General features: G+C 41.2%; 1 protein-coding gene across 6 annotated transcripts in view; it reads right to left on the bottom strand.

The window, feature by feature from the left end:
• PLCE1 (phospholipase C epsilon 1) overlaps positions 1-25,260 on the bottom strand; it is a 311,658-nt gene that overhangs the window by 19,952 nt on the left and 266,446 nt on the right. For 5 of the 6 annotated variants that reach the window (XR_014248798.1, XM_082406416.1, XM_082406419.1 and 2 more), the window contains 7 exons: positions 22,099-22,257; positions 16,781-16,910; positions 12,303-12,424; positions 11,301-11,418; positions 6,729-6,860; positions 5,336-5,626; positions 499-662 (listed from right to left, as the gene is read on the bottom strand). Coding sequence is in view for 5 of the 6 variants with exons in the window: in XM_082406416.1 (XP_082262542.1) it covers positions 499-662; positions 5,336-5,626; positions 6,729-6,860; positions 11,301-11,418; positions 12,303-12,424; positions 16,781-16,910; positions 22,099-22,257 (1,116 nt within the window). In the remaining variant the exon portion in view is untranslated. The remainder of the gene's footprint in view (positions 1-498; positions 663-5,335; positions 5,627-6,728; positions 6,861-11,300; positions 11,419-12,302; positions 12,425-16,780; positions 16,911-22,098; positions 22,258-25,260) is intronic. The other variant, XM_082406420.1, reaches the window with a different exon arrangement.

Here is a 25,260-nt window from a genome sequence, read left to right as displayed (position 1 = left end):
TGTGACATGAGAGTTTTGTAACGCCTTGAGTTCAAAAGGCATTACACCTTAGAATCCCAATAGAGTATAGGAAGGGTGGGCTTCCCTGGTGGCGCAGTGGTTAAGAATCCGCCTGCCAGTGCAGGGGACACGGGTTCGAGCCCTGGTCCAGGAAGATCCCACATGCCGCGGAGAAACTAAGCCCGTGAGCCACAACCACTGAGCATGTGCTCTAGAGCCCGCGAGCCACAACTACTGAGCCCGCATGTTGCAACTACTGAAGCCTGTGTGCCTAGAGCCCGTGCTCTGCAACAAGAGGAGCCACTGCAATGAGAAGCCCACGCACCGCAATGAAGAGTAGCCCCCGCTCGCCGCAACTAGAGCCTGCGTGCAGCAACGAAGACCCAACGCAGCCATAAATAAATAAATAAAAAATAAATAAATTTATTAAAAAAAAGAATATAGGAAGGGCTTAAACACCTTCCTATATTCTATTGGGACCATCAGGGCCAGACTTACAGTTAAAGAATAGACGGCAGACTCCATGTTGTCCAGGTCTCTTTCCAAGGGAGAAAACTTCTGATACATGGGACAGTTCTTGTCCCACAGAACTGGGGGTTTCAGAACATAACCACAGCCACCGTTGGCCTCAAACATGGCAGCATTTAAATGTAAAGGGAGATCTGCAAAACAGTCAACATCACTTGTTACTTTGTCACTAAAGTGTCATCTTACAAATTGACTTTTTCGATTTTCCCTAAGCTTAAGCAGGAAGAAGAGAGAACCATCCATTCACTCCATAGATTGAGTGCCTACTATGTGCCAGCCCGTGTTAGGCACCAGAGATACAGCAGGAAATAAGACACAAAATCCCCATCTTCATGGAGCTCACTGTCTATGCGATATGCCCCATGTTCCCACTCGAACCCAGGAGCCGCTTAAAAACTCCTTTTGCAAATTAAAATTTACAACATCCTTCCAAAAAATAATCTTTGAAATACCTCAGTTTATACTGAATTTTAGAAAGGCATAATGGCATTTTCTTATCCCTAAACACCAAACCATGAAGACAATTGTACAACCAATTCTTGCTCTTTCAAACGTAAGATAAAATCTTAAGAATCCAGGAAAGATCAGGAGAAGAGCCAGAGAAACATATCTTTTTCTTGAAATTTCAATTTCAACTCATAAATCATAGTGTTTCTACCTCTATTTTTAAACTGTAGTTAAATATGAAAAAAAAATCATTATCACATGTGATTCACATTATGTCCACAATCCCCTCCATAGTACACTCTGGGAACCCTCACAACAGCTTCCAGTCTTCTGTGGCCAAATTTTATTTGGCAGAGTTGTTTGATGAACGGTTGGATCCCTGCACGGATTTTGGGCTCTTACACACTCAAATGCTCATCTGATGGCACAAGTCTGTAGAAAAGTTGCATTCCAAATGAGCAAAAAGTTTATGAGACACACCTGACGAATGTTCCCTCTGATAGATTCCTTCCATGTGCAGAATGAACTCTGATACATGGACCAACATCAAGGAAAAGTGTGCTAAATGAGCACCACAGAGCAATGAGAAGTTGGCCTCTCCTCATCTCGTGTGTGAAATTTTTCCCCATACGTGGGGTTGGCTGGGATTGTGTGCAGGAATTTCTAGGGTCAGATGTCTTAGACACATATCAAAGCTCCTTGGACCTCCGTCTCCTTATCTACAAAATTAGTGCATTGGACCCCACCTCTCAGACCCCTTCCAGCCCCAATGTGACTGATTCATTGAGGCCAATTGTCTTGCCTGCAGTAGGAGAAAATTCTCTTCCCAGGCTGCTCTGTGACAGAGGAATGTAGATGTGGGCGGAGGATGGTTCAAAGAGTGAAGCAAAGTAGCTCAGGAAGAGTTGGTAAGTAAGAAATGGATACACAGTACATTGCTAAAAAAATTACAGCAGCTCACACTTACTGCACTCTTACTATGTATCAAGCCCCATTCTAAGAACTGGTGTGTGTTAGTGCCTCCCAATAACACATGAGGTAGATTCTTTTAGTATTCTCATTTTTATAGATGAAGAAACTGAGGCACAAGAAGTGAAAAAGCCCAAGGCACATAGCTAGTAAGAGGTAAATGTTAAGGTTCGAACCCAGACAGCCTGACCCACAGTTCCTAATCTTAACTACCGAGCCATTTAATGTACATCTCACAGGGGTATCATAAAAATAAGTGAGGTCATGTGCAAAAATCCCTACCCCAGCATTTGGCACATAGAAGGTGCTCGATAAACAGTAGGTATTAAATTATGATTATGATGTCAACACTCATTTGGGTTTGAAGTCTGATTTCATTAGCACTGTGTCTGTCTTTGTAGATTTCCAAAACTTCAAAGCACTTTTGCTTAACTAAAATCTCTTTTGATGATTTGGTATGTAACACAGAACCACATGGAGCTGCTCAGTTTGGAGTAAAGGTGGGACCTTAAATCTCGCCCTCCTACTGCCCCCTATAGGTGGTCCCAGAACTTCATCTAGGGCTATAGTTTTAAAACCTCTGTTTAACCAAGTGAAAGAATGTGCATAGCTCTATGTAACCCCATCACCCCTCTCAGTCAGTGCACGGGATGGCAGATCAAGCAAATCCTTATCTTTATGTCCTTCTATTCATTTAAAAACCTGTATTAAGTGGAAACCATTCTCATAATCATTATCCCTATATTTTGAGGCTGGAAAAGTCATCAGAAAGGGTGTGACAATCATTCAGGAAAGCGTAATAAATATTAATAGAAGTTTTCCTTTTGAGTGGGGCTGCATTTCTACATATTTGTAGGTCCTGGGACATGAGGCAGGAATCATTCTGCCCCAGATGGAAAGAACTTTGAGAGGCTGTTGCCTGCAATAACCAGGGTCTGCATACTAGACTCAAGTCAGTTTCCAAACTCAAGAGTTGGTTTTAATGAGTGTAGACCTGAGCTATTTCTGGTTCCAGATCACTGCAGACCTTCTTGGAGTTGATGGAGCCATTAGAGATCTTGGGAAGAGATGACCCTAAGTCCATGGACACCGCTTTGGGGCACTGGGGTCCCCTGAAATTCAGGAAGTGCAAGGCAGATGACCCATGGAATATATCTGGAGGCTAGAGGGGCACTGGGAGGGGGTTCTTTGTTATTTGGTTGGGATGCTTCATGGAAAATCAAGCACTCCTTAACCCAGGAATTCTTTTTCAAAAATTAAAAAATAGTGATTCCAACGATGACTCTTCTCTGTCTATCTGGACTTGAAATTCACATAGCAATACCTAGAAGAGATCTGGACTCAAAATCAAGAACTATAGGTTCAGACTGCAGTGGGGCTCATTGAGACAATCTGTTAGCTCAGTGCAACATGCATTTATTGAGCATCTACTGTGTGCAAGGGATTGACCAGGCTCTACCCCAGTGTGCAGGAATGAAGACCATTTTTACAGATGAACACACTGAAACCGCATGTAGCATGAGCTTTGCCCAGCGTGGGAGAATTTTAATCATTGCTTGCTGCGTAGAATCAAGAGAGGTTATATGGCAGCACTCCCTCCTGAGTTGGAAGATTATGTAGAGAAACCTGAGGATGAATCACACAACACAGCCTCCTGCCCCACCCCGAGCGGGGCAACGGGAACATGCACTCCAGCTTGATTTGGGAAAGAGACAGAGCCTTCAGGGATGAGTGGAGGCCAAGGTGCAGCCTCAATGTGTGCTTCCAGACCACAGAGAGGCCCAAGGAGGGGCAATACCCGTGTCCCCTTCAGCTGTGGCTCCCTCTGCCATCAGTGGAGCCAGTGTGTCTGCGCCAGCCTAGGCACTTCAGGAGAAAGGACACGTCCCAAACCAAGTGCATTTCCATTTCCTTGAGAAAACCATTTTGCTAGTTATTTCAGTTCACTTAAAATATTTCAGTATCATCTCCACCAAGGGCAACAGTGGACATGGGGCTATAGACAGGGCCAGAGATATAAACCCACAAGCCACTTGGGACAGATTGAAAATAAATTTTTACAGCTTTTAAAATATTTCACTATTATTTCCACTTGCGAGTCCAAATCATACTGTTTTCATAACTTATCAAAAGCACTTAATGGTAGCTAACGTTTGTGGAATGCTGTCTGTGCTCCAAGCATTATGCTAAGTATGGTACTTCACCTGCATTATCTTACTCAATTTCAATTGAAAGAAGCAAATATAACAAAGGCAAGAAAATATGACTGATGTCTCTAACCAGGGTCAGCCACAAATGGGCTCTGGTGGTGCCAGTGCCAGGTGGCTAGCTGGTCCCAGAGCTACAGCTGTGGTTTGACCTTGGCTGCAGACAGGGCTAAGCTGTGGTCGATGGGCCAGCACAGTTGGTTAGGATCTGATTCAGTTCACGTGAGAGGAAGGAGAAGGCTGCTTGATTGTTCAAAGAGAAGACTCTGGTTTTTGAATGAGCTTCTAGGAAACGTTCCTCATCTGCTCTTTCCTCATCTGCTGTAGCTCCCCACCTCTCACCACGTCTAAGTGGAACCAAAACACTTTATTCTCTAAACTCCCAGAGTCCTTGAATTTATTATTACAAGTCATACTGTGATTTTGAGCCACTTAATTGCTCTATGTCTTGGTTTGCTCATCTGAAAAATGGGGATCATAAAGGTACCCACTTCTTAGAGTTGTTTCAAAGATTAAATGAGAAAATAGGGGTCAAGAATTGAGATGGTGCCTGGTGCACAGTGAACATGAAATAAAAGGTAGCTTGTACTCTGGAGTTTTTCGCCTCATCCGTTACCTCAGGACAGTGGAGAAGCAGGAACACTACTTTCTCGGTTCATGTAATTCACAGACTTCTTTCCTTTGTGTCAGCTACTCTTAGAGCGCTGACCATTAATCTCCATCTCAATCTCAAAGGGATGAGGAGAAGCTAAAATGGTATTAACTTGCAAAGTGTTTCGAGAGACCCTACTTTTTCACTGCAAGAGCAAGAGATTAGCAAGACAGTTACTAAGGGGTGTTAGGAACTCTCTACCCCAACAGGTCTTTAAAAACAAACTGGACACAGCCCTGTCAAGAACAGTCTTATGTTTGAAAAGTGCTTTAAAAAGGGGGCAGAACCAGGCGACTAATAGGGGCTCCTTGAAGGTTCTTTTCTATTGCCTTAACTCTGGAAAGTCAAGAGCACAGTTCAGTATCGAATTCACTTCTGTTCTCTGTCATCTGTATTTTTACCCTCACATAGGCCTCCGTTGGGAATCTTGCCCCCTTTGAAACATGTTTTTTGTTGAACTACGTTTGCTGAGATATAAGACGCGAAGGAGCGAGGGGAGGGGGCACCCTTCCGGGTGAACCAGGCCCGTTACCATCTGTCTGGTAGTTGAGCGCCACGAGCTGTATCCCATGGAGCCAGAAGAGGAGGGGGCTGGGGTTGGATGAGTCGATGCGGGTGGCAGCCGGATACGTCCTCAGCAGCTGGCAGGCAGTGTGCTGGATCAGTTTCTGAGAATACCTGCGACACAGACGTTTGGCGGCATTTTCATTCAGCGAGGAGATGTGGTAGCATTTGGGAGTTCTAATGATCGCGCTGAGGGACGTGGTTGGGTTGACAGAGGAAGGCGAGTCCTCCCAGGCCTGTCGCATTCCTTCACAGGAATCTAAACCCCCCAAAGATTAGCCTCAGATTAGTGCAGAAAACTTTAAATATTTTAGCAAGAGAAACCTGAACAACACCCCAGGAAACAATCACAACACATCACACGTCAGAATACATCTTGAGTGTTACTTGCGAGCGAGTCCACCACCTTGAGACGAAATGATAGCTATCGAGGGTATGCCTTTCTACTTGCTAGATGGGATGCTAGCCGTTCAAGGGTCAAAAAATAATAAAGCCAATTAGACCTTCTCCCAAAAAGGGATAGCTAAAATGAGTGCAGCAACACCTTTTAAAATTAAAAGCCTGAAAGTCCTTTGCCTCGGTACCTCATCTGTCCTGAGGATATATTTGCATAAATACACAACAGTATATGTACAAGGGTGTTCAATCTAGCAGTGTTTTTTACAGCAAGAAAAAAAAAAAAAAAGCAACAAAAAACCCGGGAAGCAACCCAAAAGTTCCACCAGCGAGGAAGCGGTTAAATAAATGCATTCCACACAATGGAATGCCACAGGGGCAATAAGGAGAAGGTAGATTATATGTACAGAAAGCTATGTGGAAAGTTACAGCAAGTATAAAAGTTATACAAGTTATGTTCAGTTATATCCCATTTGGATTATCTTAAAAAGGATCTTATTTTTCTTGAACTAAACACAATAAACTTAACAGTGGTTACCTCTGGGGACTAGAACTGGGACATTGTGAGTGGAAAGGAACTTTAATAATACTCTGTATTGTTTGAGTTTTTTAACTATGAGAATTTATTACTTTGACAATAAAAAGTAATTAGAGATAAAATGAATATATCTTCTGGAGTTATAATGGTGAAGAGTGCAGTTCCAAGAACCACTAGAAGGTTCCAAGGTGGCTCCAATTTTTATTTTTGAGGCAAACACTGTTAGAACACCTTCAGTGAAATGCTATTTTTTAGGAAGTTAAGGGGGTAATTTTGTAATTTAAAAAATATTTATACCACACTTAGATAACATGAACATTCATGAAAATAAAAAAAGATTTAAAAAGTTCCAGGGAAGTGCTTAGTGAAATACTGGAATCCTCCAGCATGCAGACTCAAGCAAAATACTGTTAGAAGGTGACTTTACTTTTTCCAGATGTTTTGTTAAATGATGCTGTCTCCCCGGGGCTCATTCTGCCCGGATTGTTGCCAAAAATGGACTTCCTGCTTTTCCTTTCTTTTCCTCTGCTAGAGCCAGATGCATTTAGAGTTGACAGGCCTGTTCCCATAAAATGAAGATAAATAAGCCAAAAACTACAAGCAAGGGAACTCAACATTTTCCATCCCTGTTAATGTTTGTTTTGAAGTCCTACTATTCCCTTGTAACCCAGTACAGAAGACCTACTAGCATTTTTAGCACCGTTAATGATAGCATTGCAGGCAATGATAGCAAAGTTTTTATCTCTGTTGGCAAATGTGACAAGGCCTGCATGATTATTACAGGACGACCACAGATCACACTCACACCCATCTGATTGTACACCAGAAAGATTTCGAAAAATTGCGTGAAAAGAAAGGGCTCCAGAACCTAATCACGCAGTTTGGAGAGATGAAAGAATGGCCAAGAGCCTGAGCGGTAGCATCATAATTGTCTAGGATCAATTCCTTCCCGAATGAGCTTTGACTTAACATCTGCCTTCTTGATTCCTCAGTTTTCTTACCTACAAAATGGGTGCAATGATAGGAACTCACTCACAGGGTTAATCTGAGGATTGAATGGGAAACAGATTATGATGGTAATCATGTTTCATGGCTTCTCTTTCTCTCTTCTGGTCCAACCACTCCCTGAATCCTTCCTGCCTGTCACAGTGCCCGGGCGAAGTGGGAACTTCACAGATATTTGCTGAATGAGGAAATGAATGCACACCATGCAGACCTGGCTCCAGGGCAGGAAGTGTAATTTAAAGGCACCAGTGCCTCCAAACCATTCCCACTGTCTACAATTGTACCATTAGAGAGTATTTCCTTTAGCTGAAACAGCATTCGGGGGGCCACTTTGAGATAAAATTTATCTTCCAAGAACATCATCAGAGAAGACAGGATAAAGTAGTGTTTAATAAGAGTGTAGACTCCGGTGTTTAAACCCTGTTCCCTGCGATGCGACCTCACACAAATTACTTAACCTCTCTGACCACTTCTTCATCTCCAAAAGGGTCATGGTTAGGATTAAATAAGATAATGTATATCCGCATACTTAATAGAGTGTTCTGTTCAGAGAAAATGCTCAGTACACAGCAGCTGTGGGGCTTCTACATTTTTTTTTCTCTGAAGTATCCAAAACTGCAAAGATGCACAAACTTGGACTAGTGAATTCTTATGCTTTACCTTAAAACTTTATGTGAATTTTGCCCTCTACACAATGATCTAACAATGGATTTTCTCCCGAGTAAAAGAGATGAGGGGTCAGAGTGAGGGGCCATGTTCATTCTGGGGTTTTTGCACACACCCCGGCACATGCTGACATCCTCCAGGGGTATGTGGGCCCTCCTGTGAGGAGCCTGGGCATTCTCTGGGGGGGGGGGTTGGTGAGCACGTAAGGAAACAAGGGCTGGGTGATAAAGAAAGGGGAAGGAATCTGGAGAGGCCCAGAGAAGTAATTGAAGGAGCAACAAAGAACCTTCATCTACCCTGCTGGTCTGTTCACCAATGAAAATGACAACAGCCATTTCAAGAGAGCCAACTATTTTCCAGATAGTGTGCTAATCACGTTGCATACCTTATCGCTACTTTTTACAATAACCCTGCAAGTTAGCACTGTTATGCCTCTTTCACAGGTAGGGAATCCGAAGTGCAGAGAAGTTATAGAACTGTCCTGGCCAAGCTCACTGAGTAGTGAGCCCTGCCACTGAAGCAGGTCTGTGATCTTGGGGAAGTTACTTTACTTCTGGGGAAGGTCGTACCCATGATTTTCACGGTGCCTCACCGCTCGGAAGAGTTTTTTGCATGTGGCTCCTTGGAGGGGACTTGGGATGGTGAAAGGTGAGATGCATTGAAATTGATAACGTAGCAAAATTAAAATCAACAGTGTAGCAAAATGAACATTTTTTTTATTATTGTAATTCATATAATTTATTAAGTTACGGCTCAAGAAAATGAACACTTTATGGTATTTTCCTCCTGAGCATCAAAACTAATCATAATGACAATAAATATTTAGAAGGTATTACGACAATGATTCTGGCAATACAATTTAGTCATTTTGAGAAAGAAAATAAATTTGGGGAAAGAAAAATATAAGAAACTTCAATTACTAAAAAAATATATTAGAATATAGTATACCTATAAAGAATGTGTGTTAATAATATAAACACTTAAAAAAAACAGCATACTTGGAATTTTAAAAATAAGTCAAACAGCCCCATGCTTCGCCTGTGCCTCAAGTCAAAAGCTAGACCAAATGACGTTTTGACCCTTCCACAATTCTCTACCTGTACAGAAACTTTATCTCTCACAGTGACTTCAAATATCTCTTGGGATTTGTGCTCTTTGTTTACTCAGTGCTTGAGAGGAAAAGACAAAGCCAGAGGAATGGTTTGGGTGCAGTGGCAGCTGAATTTATAAAGAACAAGAGATGCAGTGAGTATGATTCTTGGATGGAGTGGTCTTCACATCTGTTCCTGTGATGAAGGACATGCAGGCCACGAGGCTCTTTGACAGTGAAAGGATTTTACCCCGTGATAAGAACAATTTCACCAGCTGCAGATATGGTCATACTGTACTTATGAGACAGAAAGTCAGGATCTGTGAAACTAAACCTACATAGCTAAGGTCTTGCATTTCTTTGAAATCTTTGCTTGCTACTTATTTATTCTCATCCTCCTCAACAGAATTTGCTAGTAGATAAGCAGTAGCAGCTGCCAAAAGTTTAAAAACAGTTTATGGGAGAAAACTTAAAATCGAGAAAGTTCAATCTATGATTTTTTTCCCCTTCTGGTGTGTGAAGAGACCACTCGTTACCTAGTTTTTCAATAGTCCAGGACCTCTGTCCCATTTGCAGGGCAGAGTGTGAGAACTAGGGCTTAAGATAAGTCTCTGGAAGCCAGGATCTGCGTCCAGACCATCTTAAAAAAAAATGAGGGTTGGTATTTTAACATCCCTCTCTAGGCCAAGTTCATATATGCTGCTTACTAACATTTAGACGGATCCCCCAATTCCAGCTGCTTTCCTGTTCTCAGAAATCTTGTACAAGGGAATCCTTCTTCTTAATAGGAGCAGATGAATTTTTCTGACTTCTATATATTTACGGACTTTCCTGTTTGCCCTCCACCTCCTGCTGCCCCATCTGGATGAGCTCATTGACAGCACACCCTAACAAGAGAGGCAGGGTAGCGCTAGGGTTAAAGGCAGGACTTTGGAGATAGATAGGCTTCAGAATCATAGTTCTACCACTTATTAACTGAAATGCACATTTTTTGGGGGGGCAGTGGTTTATCAGCTTAAGTTCACTTGTACTTCTAAAAATGGCCAACTGGGGAAACCTCTCCACTGAAACCTTGTCCTTGATCTTTGCAGTTTGGGTGGAGACTCACTACCCAGCTCAGGGATGGGGCATGTGACCTAAGCCCTAGACAGCCAGAGCACTGCATGTCCTTGGCCACAGTGATTGGTTCAGGGAGGGGCAAAGGATCCAGTGAAAAACCATGAAACTGCTGCTGAAACTTCTGGAAGAGACTCATACTGAAGCTGAATCTAGAAATATGCAGCGCTAGCCTGCTGCAGCTGCCTTGCAACCGCAAAGGGAAAAGAGCCAACATAGTAGCAGCTGAGTGAGAAATATGGAGAGAGAAAGCCCTGGACCAAGCTGTACCTGAAACTCATATATCCCTTCACTTTTCAACACATAAGCCAATAAATTTCTTCTTTGCTTAAGTAACTTCTGCCACTTTCAAACGAAAGAGTCTTAACTGATATGCTCTGAAACCTTGGGCCAATTATTTCATCTCTCTCAGACTGTTATTTAAAAATGGAGATAAATCCACCTACTCATAGAATTATTATGGAGTCATTTAAGATGATGTATGTAAAATACTTAGCGTAAATCCTGGTATTAAGTGCTTAATATTTTAGCTATTAGATGTTATGAATATTATTATTATTAACTATAATGGAGAGATATATGATCTGAAAAATGAACATTTTATGGTATTTTCCTCATCAGCATCAAAGCAAATAATAATAATAATAATAAATATTTAGAAGATACTGTAACAATGATTTCAGCAACACAATTTAGTTATTTGGAGAGCATTCACAATGCCCAATTAAATAAATAGAATATTTTAATCTTTTGGTATCTTTAAATGTTATAAATGATACTGTCTATTCTTTTTTTTTTTTACCTTTTATTTTATATTGGAGTACTTGATTAACAACATTGTGTTAGTTTCAGGTGTAGAGCAACGTGATTCAGTTATACATATACATGTATCTATTCTTTTTCAAATTATTTTTCCATTTAAGTTGTTACATAATATTGAGCAGAGTTCCCTGTGCTATACAGTAGGTCCCTGCTGGTTATCCATTTTAAATACAGTGTGTAGATTTAAATCCCACTCTCCCTAACTATCCCCCCTTCTCCCGGCAACCACAAGTTCATTCTCTAAGTCAGTGAGTCCGTTTCTGTTTGTAAATAAGTTCATTTGATACTGTCTATTCTTACCTGGAAACTTTACTGCTTGGCAATAGATGACAAGGTCAGAAAGCTCTGGTGCAATCTGTCTGCTTTCCTTTTTATTCTGAGGAAGATAAAATTCTTCTCCCAGTTCCATGTCATAAACCTATCAAGGGAAAAATGATACTGGTTTACAGGGAAGGTATATGCCACTCACCTTGGAATCCCTAAAGCTCTTTGTTCCTTTCTCATGCCATCACTGTGTTTCACTTGCTCTACCTTATCCATATACATGTCCTAACACCTTCCCTAGAGAAAGGCTTTCTGAGAGCAAAGGGCTGAGTCTAACTCATCCTTCATCTTCCCTCAGAGCACAGTCCAGCGTCTTAAATGTGGAACACTCAATACATAGTTGTTGGACGAACAGACAGCGGAGTATGTATCCTCTGTGGCTCAAATTTTTGGCATATTTTATTATTTTGTTGTCCAACAATGTCACTGTAACTATGTCTATAGATCTGCTCAGAGTCTATACACTGTGCGGCGCTTGAGGGTTGGGTCCGGGTATCTCATTTTTCTTTCTATTCTTGTTGTCCTTCCTCTGTTAACACTTCCCAATCAGGCCTGTTTATCTTCCTGGTCATCCCGAACACCTTTAAAACTTCTAGCAATTCCTTGAACGTACCAGCCTCCTGGTCTGAATGCCCTGTTTTTGTCTGCTTCTCAACACCATCGTGCTCTGATAACACTGTGTAATCACTGTTCTTTGTACTTATCTACAAGCACTGTTAACATGTTTGTCTCCATGGCCAAATCACCTCCTGTGCTATCTCATTGCCTGCCACACACTACATCTTCAGTAGGTATTGGCTGGACGAATCGATGACTAACCTTCTATAAATTGCAGATGGGGGTCCCATATCATCACCATGTGGACTTTGGCATCTAAGGGAAAGTGAGCGGAGAGGTGAAGGGAAAGGATAGGGAGGGAGTGAAATCCTATCTGAAACTGACGGTCCAAGTGTAATTTAACAGAAACCATTCACCCACCTTTCCTTTGTTGCAAGCAGAGTTATCTGCTTTCTTTATCCTCTTGGGGATTTCTTCATTATACTCAAACTGAAGTTTGTCATTACATGATTTATTTTCAGGTCTGTCTTCTAGAATGTTGTCTGAAAATGAGTTGGCAGGCTTCAGTGAACAAGAACTGAATGCTTCACTTAAGGGCTATGGCTACATCATTGCAAGGATGTTCAGGTACTTGTGCTTATCTGTAAGCCTGAGGCGCTGGCTACATGTTACCAAAATGATGGCTTGAAGTATAATTTTAAAAATTTGTTAAACGATACATTTACTTTTGATTGAATAGACTAATTTACCAGTAGTTTTGGTACCATATAGACGTAATCTAAATGAGAAAGCTCATTTTCATACAGATGATTGGAACTGTGCAAACATTATGGAAGACACCCTGTCAAGAAGCTCTCAGCACACAAGTTTGGGAAGGATTTAGTGGCTGAAGCACTTCTAGATGGTGCAGGCACGAGTTAATCACTCTCACTTTAAAGTGAAGCTATTAGCTTTTTTTACCTCTAGAAATGTCAAAACCAGAGGGAAAAAGACACTTACTTGCAATGCAGTTTTCACAATTATGCTTAATTGGAAAGTAAAGTTTTCATAACTGTCTATCAATTTATTAAGGGAAAATCTTAAGGATAAGAATTAAAATATATCTAAAAATTTCCAAAGTATGACAGATAATCTTATACTTTGCTCTTGTTTTGGTATTACTATTCAAAATGATTTTAAAGGTGTTAGAGATATAACATGATTATGTTCTTTTAAAATGAAAAACAAGAAAGCTCATTTCTCACCCATGATTTTACTATCTCATCAGATCACAAATGCTTAGACCAAAATATCCTTATACCAAATCAGGGCCATGCAGGCTGCCAAGAAATAAATGAGATCAATCATTTCATTACATTTTTATTCTTATGAGGGTCACAACTTCATGCTAGTCAGGCCTAAGCAAATGGAAACAGAATGCCGACATTCATGCAGTTAAAAGGTCAGGTTCAAGTGGCTTTACCTTCCTGACTGTTAGGAGCAGGAGAAGCAGTAAGGACATCTGCTACAGAAAAACAGAATCAGAAAGGGGATAAACATAAGGAAAATTAAGGCAAAAAGCCAGATAAATTAAACTAAGGTATGAAGCAAAGCATGAATAACAACAGCTTAGATTACAAGGTAAATGAAATAAGAAATCTTCCATCGATTTAATATTTTGACTACTAAGGGATGCAAAGGCTAGCAATAAAAGAATTGTTAACGTTAATCATGCTGCCACATTCACATTATGTATTTTCAGCTACTGATTGTCCTAATACTCCCCAAAATACTTTATGTCAAATGGATAGAAACTGATTAATTTGTTAGAATCATGCAGTCATTAGACTTCATATATACGAAGTCATAGAATGTCTATATGAAATTGGAAATTCAAATCTCTACTCTAGTGCATGTTCAAAGTTAGTCAAGATAAACAGCAAGGTTGGGAAAAAATTAATTGATATTTATTTAATAAAATTCAATTGAATAAATATTCATCAAGAACTTAGTGGCCAAAAGGCAGAGTAGCAGTTCCTGAAATATTTGAGCCTCATTTGTAACTTCCTTTAGATTTTCTGGAAGTAATTCTGTGCCTAGGAACTATCACATTTTTTCTTTTAAAGTGTTCTTTTCTAAAAATAATTTATTTTATTTTATTTATTTTTGGCTGCGTTGGGTCTTCGTTGCTGTGCGCTGGCTTTCTCTAGTTGCAGCGAGTGGGGGCTACTCTTCGTTGTGGTGCGCAGGCTTCTCATTGCGGTGGCTTCTCTTGTTGCAGAGCAAGGGCTCTAGGCGCGCAGGCTTCAGTAGTTGTGGCACGCGGGCTTCAGTAGTTGTGGCTCGCGGGCTCTAGAGCGCAGGCTCATTAGTTGTGGCGCACAGGCTTAAGTTGCTCCGCGGCACGTGGGAGCTTCCCGGACCAGGGCTCGAACCCATGTCCCCTGCATTGGCAGGCAGATTCTTAACCACTGCGCCACCAGGGAAGCCCAGAACTATCACATTTTTATAACCAAAAGAGGTTTTAGATGAATTTGCTCATTTTATATATGTGAAAACTGAGGACTAGAGCTGTCACAGAGATAAACTGGGCCACCCAGACTTTAGAGACGGGTTTCTAGCCTGAGGTGCCTGCGAGGGGCTCAGAAGGCCTGTGAAAACTCCTGCAATTTTATGTAGAAATTTGAGACCATGTTTATTTCTCTGAGGGGACTGGTCACAGCTTCCATCTCATCCTCAAAGGGATCCATCATTACCAGAAGCTTAGAAACTTTCGGGGTCCTGCTAAGAAGCTGGGAATGGTCCTACCCTTAGCAAGCAGGTTCCTGTTTTCTTCTTATCTCAGCCAGAGAAAGTGAGGTTGAGGGAAGGAGGCAGGGATGAGCTCGGCACCACAAACCATGACCAAAAGTGCAAGACTGTCTGGCATTTAACAGTAGCATCAGGATGCCTTAATAGGGTAAGCTTAAACAAGTCCCGGCATAATCAACTACAAGGCCTATTTGGGAATCAGCCAGTCAGAGGACTCTTTTAATGAAATGGGAAATTATCATGTGGTGGTATTGGAATTAACTGTCATAGATCATAGATGTTAGTGCTAGAAGGGAGAACATCAGACAACCTGTAACAAAATCTTCCCATTATGCATCTGAGGGGCCTAAAGTCTAGAGTGGCGAAAGGACATTGACCCAAGGTCTCACAGTCTATTGGAGCAGAACCTGCGGGTGCTTTCCATGTATACCCCACCCCAGCACATGTGGGTTTTTAAAAAGCATGCAACTGTCCTAGAGATTCAGTGGGGTAGGGTTTAAATTTTACCCTCCTAACTGAAAATAAATCAGAAAGCTCCTTCCCCCACCTTCCCCTATGCATTTTGTTATCTGCATATCAAAACTTCCTATACTGCTATTACTAATAATTAAGAAAAGTCTTTTCTTTCCTGTTTTCAAAAGTACAGAAAAAAACACAGAAGTAATTTATGATAGAGAGTGAATTTATCTTCCAGAGCACTAACTTCTTACAGGGGCAAATAACATCTGGATTTGGTTGATTTCTTAAATGTGGTTTTCATTTCTTATCAAATAAATTTGTTCTATGAAACAACATTACCATGACTGTGGTAGAGATCCACAGGGAGGAATAAGTCAATATAAAAAGATTCATACTCCCATGACTTCTGAGGAACAGGATACAAGAAATGACCTTGACTCTTTCCCATTTTCTCCCTCTTTCGACCTCCCCATTAGAGAATATGCCCTTCGTGTTATCTGATGGGACTTCAGATCGAGTACATTGGCTTTTAGTTGACGGTGTGAAGCAATCAACAATTACTAAGGACAAATATTACATGGACAGAGACTAGTATTGCATTTGGGGGCAGAAAGAAGTTGGACTGTAGCTGCTGGCTATGACGGAGGCTCACAAAACCAAACACGGCCAGGAGACAATCGTGCTGCGTGAAAAGCAGATATATGAAGGAGTGTAGCTTGATTCTCTTAATGCAAGTGGTAAACGGTTACTGGTCTGCGCATATCTGCATATTAACAAGACAATATCCTACAGAGAAGTAATATAGTCTACATTTATAACGTTTAAATAAACAAGAATATTGGTATTTTTTCATTACTAAATGTTTGTCTTTCAGAAGTTGCCAAAATTAAACAGTCTACCATCAGCAGTGGTACCTGAGAAAACATTTTGCAATCTCTAGCAAATGACACTAATTTAGTGCAAATGAAACACAACTGAAACCTAATTATCTCCTAAGAAGAATCCTTCACCTTTAATAGGTAAGTAACATCATTCATGTGACTTTTTTGTATTGCACCATTAGCCATCACCCATATCTTTTTGGTGGGGCCAGAAGGAAATGTCTGGTTGGCTTAGTAATGTGAGAACCAGGGAAGGGGGGCGGGGAAGGGAAATGCTGCTTCTTTCTTTGCTATGCTCTTAGAAAGCAGGAGCGAAAGCAGTGAAGGGGAGCAGCAGAAAGCAAGGAACGCGATGCTGCCCCCTGCAGGTGGTGCAGGGGAGAGAAAAGAGTCAGCCCTCGTCTACAATTCCTGCCAAGAGCATCCGCTACACCAGATGCTGAAAGGGTGGGAACGGGGTCTCTCTGCAGTAATTCCACCTCTTCCTCTAGAAACCAATTTAGGAACAACCCCTGGATTGCTTCCCATACCCTCCTACTCTTTCCTTGAGTGCTGTCTGTAGTGGCTGACAGAATCCCTTTCCAAGGAGGACAGGTCCTCCTTGCTAAGCAGCAGGATTCCAGAAACTCTTAGATAATATTACAACAATCTGTATTGTTGGTCTATGGAGCATCAGACTTATTTCTGGAAAAAAAAGACACCCAAAAAACCCAGTAGAAAAATCTTCCAGGCACTTCCCTGCGTATAGCATAGGGTTGGCTCTCTTACCGTCAGAGAGGGATTCATAGTCATAATCATATTCGTCCTCTTCATCTTCCTCTTCTTCGTTATTAGCAGGTGGAGGGTTGGCACTGCCGCCATTATAAGCCTGAGCTTGCATGGACGCTAGCTGATGAGCCTGTAACATATCCGTAATTAAAGACTGCAGATGCCCAGCTACCGAACTTTCATTTATAGCTACCAAATGACCACCTAAGGCTCACCACAGTCATAAAAAGTGGCTTAACCTATTTTGATTATTTGAGAAAAGCCCCAAAACTCTACAGTCACTTAAAGCACAACGTCAATACTTCAGTGAATGTTAACGTCCCTACAGGAGGAATCCAGGAGCTTTTAGGAAACAATCACAAGGAATCCATGTGTGGTGCCCAGCCATCCAGGTTTCCTAGGACAACCCCACCAGGAGAAACCTGGGTGCTTCAGAAAACCACCATCAATCCCAAATGATGAAGAAGCAAATCAGCCCATCCATTTTGGAAAAGTAAATCTCTGCTAAGAAACTGTTTTTTTTCCCCCCTTCTTAAAATACTATCTAAAGGCCTTTGACCTTGAGAAAAATGTTAGAATTCCTATGGACGAGACCAAAAGAATAGTTGATTTAAATAAAGTTTTTTCAACAGACCTTTATCTGAACCGTCAGTCAGATTAACAAAATAGGCCTAGAGATTTCTGGAAAATTGATGTGTGCTATCGGGGAGGTCATGTGCTTCTACATTTGACTAGAATTACTGTGAAGGAATATCACAGGACACAAGAATAAATATAAATCTGGGGCCTAGCATAAGGAAATAGTGCAAAATACAGGCAAAGTTACTTGCGTGAATTAAAAGCAGGAAGCAACCTAAAAGTCCAACAATAGAGGAGTGACGTCAGTAAACTATGGTGTATCTGCTTGAGAGAATAAGACTTGACAAATAATTGTGATATATATTTATTGAACAAAGGATACAGAATTTTGTGTGTGTGTATAGATATAAATAATATTTATACATGTAAGCATATACATATATACATGTATCTATGCAAATATATATATAATTGTATATCCTTTGTTCAATAACTATGTATCTTTCTGTCTACATATAATGATTATAATTATATAAAACGATGTGCATAAAAGGCTAGCTATTAAATGTTAATACGGTAGGAATTCTTGACCTGTTTTTATGGCACAGGCCCCTTAGGCAGTCTGGTGAGGTAAGGTCCCTTCTCAGAATGATATTTTAAATGCATAGAACAAAATACATAAGATTACAAAGGAAAAAAAGAATGCTGATACAGTTATCAAATGTTAAAAAAAAATTGTGCTATAGGAATAATATGTTTATTTATTAACATAGTAAAAAATATATAATGGTAGGTCAAGTAACATTTCTGAAATAGTGATGAGCATAAATAATTCTTGGAGATATTAGCAACAGCTGTGATATAATATGAAACATCTGTGATTTCTACTGGTGACAAAGACATAGATGTTGCCAACTTTACTGTGGTTTGTTCCCTACATTTATAATCAGAGGAAAGGCTAAATTTCAGCTAGAGGTTAGTGAAAATGAAGACGTAATTTTTTTTCGGGAATTCCCTGGTGGTCCAGTGGTTAGGACTCAGCACTTCCACTGCAGGGAGCATGGGTTCAATCCCTGGTTGGGGAACTAAGATCCTGTAAGCCGCATGGCGCAGCCAAAAAAAAATTTAATTTTTTTCATCTAATTTCATGGACCCCCCTGAATTCTGTCTGTGGATATTACTAAGGTTAAGAATCCTTGTGATACAGGTTGTGTTTGGCTTTGGAATTATGTGTGTTTTAAAATAATTCTTCCTTAAGTTTTCCGAAATGTGGTTATATTACCTTTATAATAAAAATATATACATAAGGAAGATACAGTGTAGACTATGTTGATATCGAGATAAATCTTTTACATGCCGTCTACTCCAGATAACTGGGCATTGTCTAGGCTCAACATTTTTATGGAACGCTAGCGCCATGCGTGTTAATAGCTGTCATGTAAAAAAATGAGAATTACAGTAACCACAAAACACAGTGGAAGTTTAAAAACAGCATCTTACAGAAACTGAGTTTCACAGAGCCTTCATTAAATATGCTAAAGGGCACCACGGTTCTTCAAAGATCTCCAGTGCAGCATTTCCCACACTTATTTAACCAGGAAAATTTTCTTTTCTTTTTTCAGAGTGTCTCACAGGAGTAGCATTCTTCCAAGCTTTGGGAAATCTGCTCTAGGCACAAGTGAGCTACAAAAGCAAGTCTATCTGTCCTGGATAAGCAAAGGGCCTTCCGGCAGTAAACATGCAGGGTGGAGCCAAGTACCGAGAATGATGATGCCAAGAGCCCGGTGGGCCCCCTGACAGAAGGTTTTGAGAACCAATAATGGGGGTGCTGCCGTTCAAAGTCCCACTACCAGCAAATGTCAGAAGGTGGAGTGTCCAGGTCCCTTTGACGCTCAGGTACTTCCCTCAGTGCAGGAAGTATGGGACAGGTGGCCCAGCGACAGCCAAGAGCTGACTTCCTTATTCTTTGCCATATCCTACTTATTTTGAGGCAGAAAAACAGGACCCCAGCCCTTGATAAAAGCAATTCAGATATAGGCCTGGGGGTTAGAGCGGGGTGTCAGGTGAAGAACTGGCTCACATGGGTCCAGGCAGGAGCCATGTCTCATTTGCTCTGTTCCCCCAGCCCCTAGCACAGCACCTGTCACTGAGTGTGAACTGTCTGAGTCTAGCAGGTTGGAGTTCAGGAGACCAAGGGCAGAATACTGGTGATCTGGCGGGGTATAGTTAAGGATCCTCGGCAAGAGCCTTAGCACGAGCCTGAGGCAGATGGAGGGCTTCAGAAATCCTGCTCTGAGTCAGTGCATCCTTGCTGAGGGTGAGTTCCTTGCACAGAAAGGACCCAGACCTTCTAAGTTAGAGGGTTGGTCTGAGCACACTGGAGCTCCTGGCATGCATTCACCCAACCCCGTGTGAACTCAGATAACCAGGTCCAGACCCACAACCTGCCAGGCAATTAAAAGGCCTTGCAGATATGACTGTCAGTACCCCTTGGGAAATCATGGGGCTCTGGAAGCGATTTTAAAAAACTGAAAATGGGATTATATTGTCCCATTTTTCCAAAAGGAGGAAGAGGTAAGTTGTGGAAGTTGTATGGTAGAAAGTGCCAAAGTAATGCCTGACAGAATCTCAGAATGGATTATTTGGTTGTGAGAACACAGAAAATAAAGAGGCGATTCGCAAGAGTAGCATAGGTTTACTAAGAACAAATCTCCCACACAGTAACCTCTTTAGACTTTGCGGGTAAGGTAACTCACTTTGTGGGAAATAACAGATAAGCAGTATTTTCCAACTTTCAGGGGGGATAAGAATTATTTTTAAATAAACAGATTACCAAGTCTTCCTTATGGAAATTCTGATTTAGTTGGGCAGATTTGGGACCTAAGAATCTGTGTCTTTGAAAGTGCCCCAGTGATTGTTATCAATGTATCCTACTTCTGTGTTGCCTTTGACAAGGTCTTCCCTGAAGACCTGAATCAGAATCCTGGCTCTGCCACTATGAACTAGGTGGCTTCGAGAAAGTCCCATAAAGGCCTAGATCTCAATTTCTATTCTATAAAGAAAGAGGTTGAAGCAGATTCTGCAGAAGTCTGGGCTTCAGAGAAGAGAGCACCAGACAAGAGTGATAATCACCTAAACTTGAGGGAGGTCCTGCAAGAAGGGCCACAGGGCTCTCCACTTGGCCGTCTGGCTCAAGAGCAACTTGGGTGAAGGCACAATTTGGAAAACTGCTAATAAATAATTGGATGACAGATGTCAAAATCCACAAAGAACCTTGTATGCTATAATAACAAACCAAAACCAAGAAGAGCAAGTTTAATAGAGATAAATGTGAGACTCCTGCTACACAAAAGTTTAAAATTAATTGTAAACCTGGAAAAATGGTGAGACTAGGCATAAGTTTAGTCCTGTGAAAATAACTGAACTCTTTGCTCTCTACAAACTCAACATGAGCCTGGTAGGCGTTAAAGAATTTAAATAGCGAGAACGGTCCTAGGTTGTACTAACTGAGATATAAAGTTCAAATTAAGAGAGGTGATGGTTTCACGGTCCTTGTGCTGCAGACCCTGAGCATTGACTTCTGGAAATCACATCTTAAGATTCACAAATCCAAGCATATCCACAGATGGAAGAATATCCAAATATTCTTAATGGAAGTGAAGATTTGACGATTGTTCCAAATAGACTACTCAACTAGGTCAAACTGGACTTTTGACTCGATTCGACTTGAAATTAAAAAAAAAAATTTTTTATTGGAGTATAGTTGATTTAAAATGTTGTGTTGGTTTCTGCTGTACAGCTCGACTTGACATTTTTTAATCAATGACTTAGGACAAAGGTTCCAAATCTGTTGGGCTCATAGAATCCATCTGTTCTCTGGGAACCACTTAAAGCAGAACTGGAGTAGGGCCTAGAGGCTTGGAGGTGATGCTCAGAGAGAAATTAAAAGCTCCAGGCCGTGACCTAGTTTTACTTTGGACTGTCCACGCTGCCGGGGCTGCACCATTCTAGTCCTGCGGGGCGCTGAGGTTCATGCAGCAACTCTTGGTTGCTGTAATTTTCAAAAGTGGTGTTTCAGGGCCAACAGTGCTCTCCTAAATAGGACAAATAGTTTTGGCAGCTGTCATTCTGTGGGATGAGTAAGTTCAACCTGGTATATGGACTCAGTGGTCCTGGACCTGAACTTTTTCACAGATCCTTGGGCTGAGGGCCCTCCTACATAGGCAAGTCTGTGGTGCTCGGGGACTAGATCTCTATGGGTGAGGCAGGTACAGAAGTGCCTTGGGGTCCATATGCCACAGTGATACACTGTGCCAACTTCCATGCTGGGAGCACAGGGCTGCTGCTATTGGGGTTCTACTACTGACCTCAGGAGTCATAACCCCATGTCCAAGTGCTCTCCCGACAGGGGACTCTTCTTAAAGAAGACTATAGCGACCATTGTGGGATTGACAGCTGTGAAGCCCAGGCCCAGAGACAAGAGTCACATATTATCCTGCTCAGAATAAATTAAATAATGAGGTACATTCCACATCAATTTTTCGAAATAAAATTTTATGTAAGTGGGAAGAGAGTATTTATCAGTCTATTCAGTGGAAAGCCAAAAATCAAATCTATCATTCGAGGAAACTGAATCTTCAAAAACTGGTTACCCATCAGTCATCTGAAAGGTTAGAATGACATTAATTTCTTTGTTCTGGGCACACAGCATACTCATAACTTCTTTAACAAGAGAGTACCTTTTGCTTTAATATATCCACCGGTGTCTGATGGGCTTTTAACTTCTTATTTTTGAGAAGCACTTTCCTCCTGAGTTGGTCAGGTGAGGGAAGCATTGGATCATCTGAGAAATCACTCTCAAATAAGAATTTAGCCACCAGTTTTTCTCCAAACACAGTCTAAAAACAATAAAGGAAAACACATAATCAATGCCCTTTATCTATACCTGAATCATCAGCTAGATATTTCAGCCCAGTTGAATTGTTCTAAAAATCCTAGGAAGAGGAACTAGGAAAGATGTTGTATCCGTGTGTCCTGCCCCCAGGTCCTGCATAGTTTCTTACTGGAAAGAAGGGAAGTGGTTAGAAGGCCAGGAGGAGGGGTCTAGGCCCCTCTCCAGGGGGGGCCCAGCTCTAACTATTTAGAAAAATACTCTGGGGTCTGATGTACTAAAGAAGAAAAAGAGATTCAGTTAGAGGCTGTGATTTGTAGAATATGGTCTGTTCCAGACATGGGTAAGAAGTCACAAGGATACAAACCTTGAAGTAGGTAGGAAGTGGGGACAAAAATGAAAAATAATAGGGAGAATTTGTGACCACCGAGTATAAGGAACCACAGACACCATTCTAATAAAGCTTTTCTGAGCACTGGTCTTCAAAGGGAAATGTGTCTCCCCCAAGGAGGTGGGTGGTGGGGGAAGGCACAGGATGACCCATTTGGGGTGAGGGTAGAAAACATGTCAGTTTCCATTTCTAGTTATTTTTTAATGAAAAAAAGAACAAAATGGAAGCTTATTAGTGCTTAATGTACAGACTGAAAATGGCGCCCTCAGTCTGTATGTCAGGCACTGTTCATGAAGGTCCCTGAGGGACGAGGGGGGATCTCTTGACGCAGAGGGACCAAAGGTGAGTCCCTCACATCTTTGTTTGCTAACATCTTATTGAGATGATCACAGTTTGGGTGCTTTGGTGATGACGTGTGGTTAATTTCACAAAAAGACTTTTCTTTGAAATATTTTGTAATGAGATGAAAAGTGATTATGAAAATCTTTTACAACATATAGAAGCTCACATTTTATATAAGGAAAAAGCAGTTAGTTAAAGGAGTATTCTAAGTTATACAATTTTCTTTAAAAAAAAAGTATCCTAAAATTTCGGACTTTTTCTGTGTTTATAGTGGGTAGCTGTACTTTGTTACCAGACGATGATGATGATGATGATGATAAAATCACTGTTAATCTGTTCCTATATGATAAGGGTAACGTTTTAACACTGAGTGAGAAAGTAATTGCTTTTTTTAAAAAAATAAATTTGTTTATTTTATTTATTTATTTTTGGCTGCACTGGGTCTTCGCTGCTGCACGCAGGCTTTCTCTAGTCGCGGCGAGCGGGGGCTACTCTTTGATGCGGTTCGCGGGCTTCTCATTGCAGTGGCTTCTCTTGCTGTGGAGCACGGGCTCTAGACACGTGAGCTTCAGTAGTTGTGGGACGCGGGCTCAGTAGTTGTGGCTCGCGGGCTCTAGAGCACAGGCTCAGTAGTTGTGGCGCACGGCCTTAGTTGCTCTGCAGCATGTGGGATCTTCCCGGACCAGGGCTCGAACCTGTGTCCCCTGAATTGGCAGGCAGCTTCTTAACCACTGTGCCACCAGGGAAGCCCGAAAGTATTTGATAAAATTTGTGTTCTGGAAAGAGTAAAGACAGCTGTCTAAAAATATTTCTATTGTGATGTGATTTTGTTGTAGGAAACAATGTGTGTTAACATAAAAACTCTTATGTATGCACACTCAGGCTACCCGGAAGCAGATTCTCTAATGATTAAAAAATCCTCTAGGGCTTCCCTGGTGGCGCAGTGGTTGGGAGTCTGCCTGCCAATGCAGGGGACACGGGTTCGAGCCCTGGTCTGGGAGGATCCCGCGTGCCGCGGAGCAACTAGGCCCGTGAGCCACAATTGCTGAGCCTGCGCGTCTGGAGCCTGTGCTCCGCAACAAGAGAGGCCGTGATGGTGAGAGGCCTGCGCACCGCGATGAAGGGTGGCCCCCGCTTGCCGCGGCTGGAGAGAGCCCTCGCACAGAAACGAAGACCCAACACAGCCATAAATAAAATAAATAAATAATTTGAAAAAAAAAATCCTCTAAATGAAGGATTTTAGTGGAGTCTGAACTCATCTGTTAAAAATATAAAAGGCAACACCTTTTCAATAAGTTTATAAGAAAAGCAGATTGATACCAGGAAACATATAAATTGTCTAGCCAAATTCCAATAAGAACCTTTGCCTCATTAATGGAATTGAGAAATGAGTACCATGATTTGGCAAGTGCAGTTAAGGGCACCCCTTTTCCATCTGGATACAGGTATCTTTGTAAGGCATTTTTATCAGCTACTATAGCTGTTAAAGCCAAATATTGAAATAATAAACTAAACTTAAAACCAGACATCCAAGTCAGTGATCACAAAAATTTCCAAAATAATGAAGTGTAGTTAATCATATTACTCCCACTAAAAATTTAGATAATAAAAGAATAAGTTTATTTAAAATTTTTTTTATAATAGCAAAAGGGTTTTTGTATCATTAATAAATAATAGTATTTAAAAGTTATTCTTTACTTCATCCTTTCTATGTTACTCTCTTTTATATTCTATTTTTGCATGTTTTAATTAATGTATAAAATATGTTAATAAGTAGGATATGTATATAATTTATGAATAAGTCAATACACACACAACAGGAATACGTGGTATATTTTACTGATGGGGTATGCAATCAAAAAAGTTTAGAGACCATTATTCTAAATGATGGCAAAGAAAAGGCAACATGAAAGGCTAATTAGTTTTGTTGACATTAGTATTGGGGGACATTTCCCTCTAGCCATGCCCCTCCCTCCCACTGAGAGCCATATTCCCATAAATGCCTCTACCAGTGGAGGAAGGGGGAAGTATAATGGCGTATTTGCCCTTAAATCTGTCTGCATTATAGTTCCCTTGCGTAAGGAAGAGCTGAGTGTTAACAGCACTATTCTGGCCAGTCTAACCTCTTCGCCACCTTGGATCTCCATATATGAAGTTGGGCCACAAGAAGATTTGACTTATTTGCCCTGAGATATTTTCAGCTTTTCCACATACAACTGACAGGTGACATCCTGGCATCCCTGATTTGTGGTATCAAAAGTGTTGGAAAGTTGGTCT

This window comes from Balaenoptera borealis (genome assembly GCF_965194805.1).
Source record: "Balaenoptera borealis genome assembly, chromosome: 10".
Taxonomy (NCBI): domain Eukaryota; kingdom Metazoa; phylum Chordata; class Mammalia; order Artiodactyla; family Balaenopteridae; genus Balaenoptera; species Balaenoptera borealis.
Note: the sequence above shows the minus strand (reverse complement) of the source record. Positions and strands in the feature narration are given on the sequence as shown.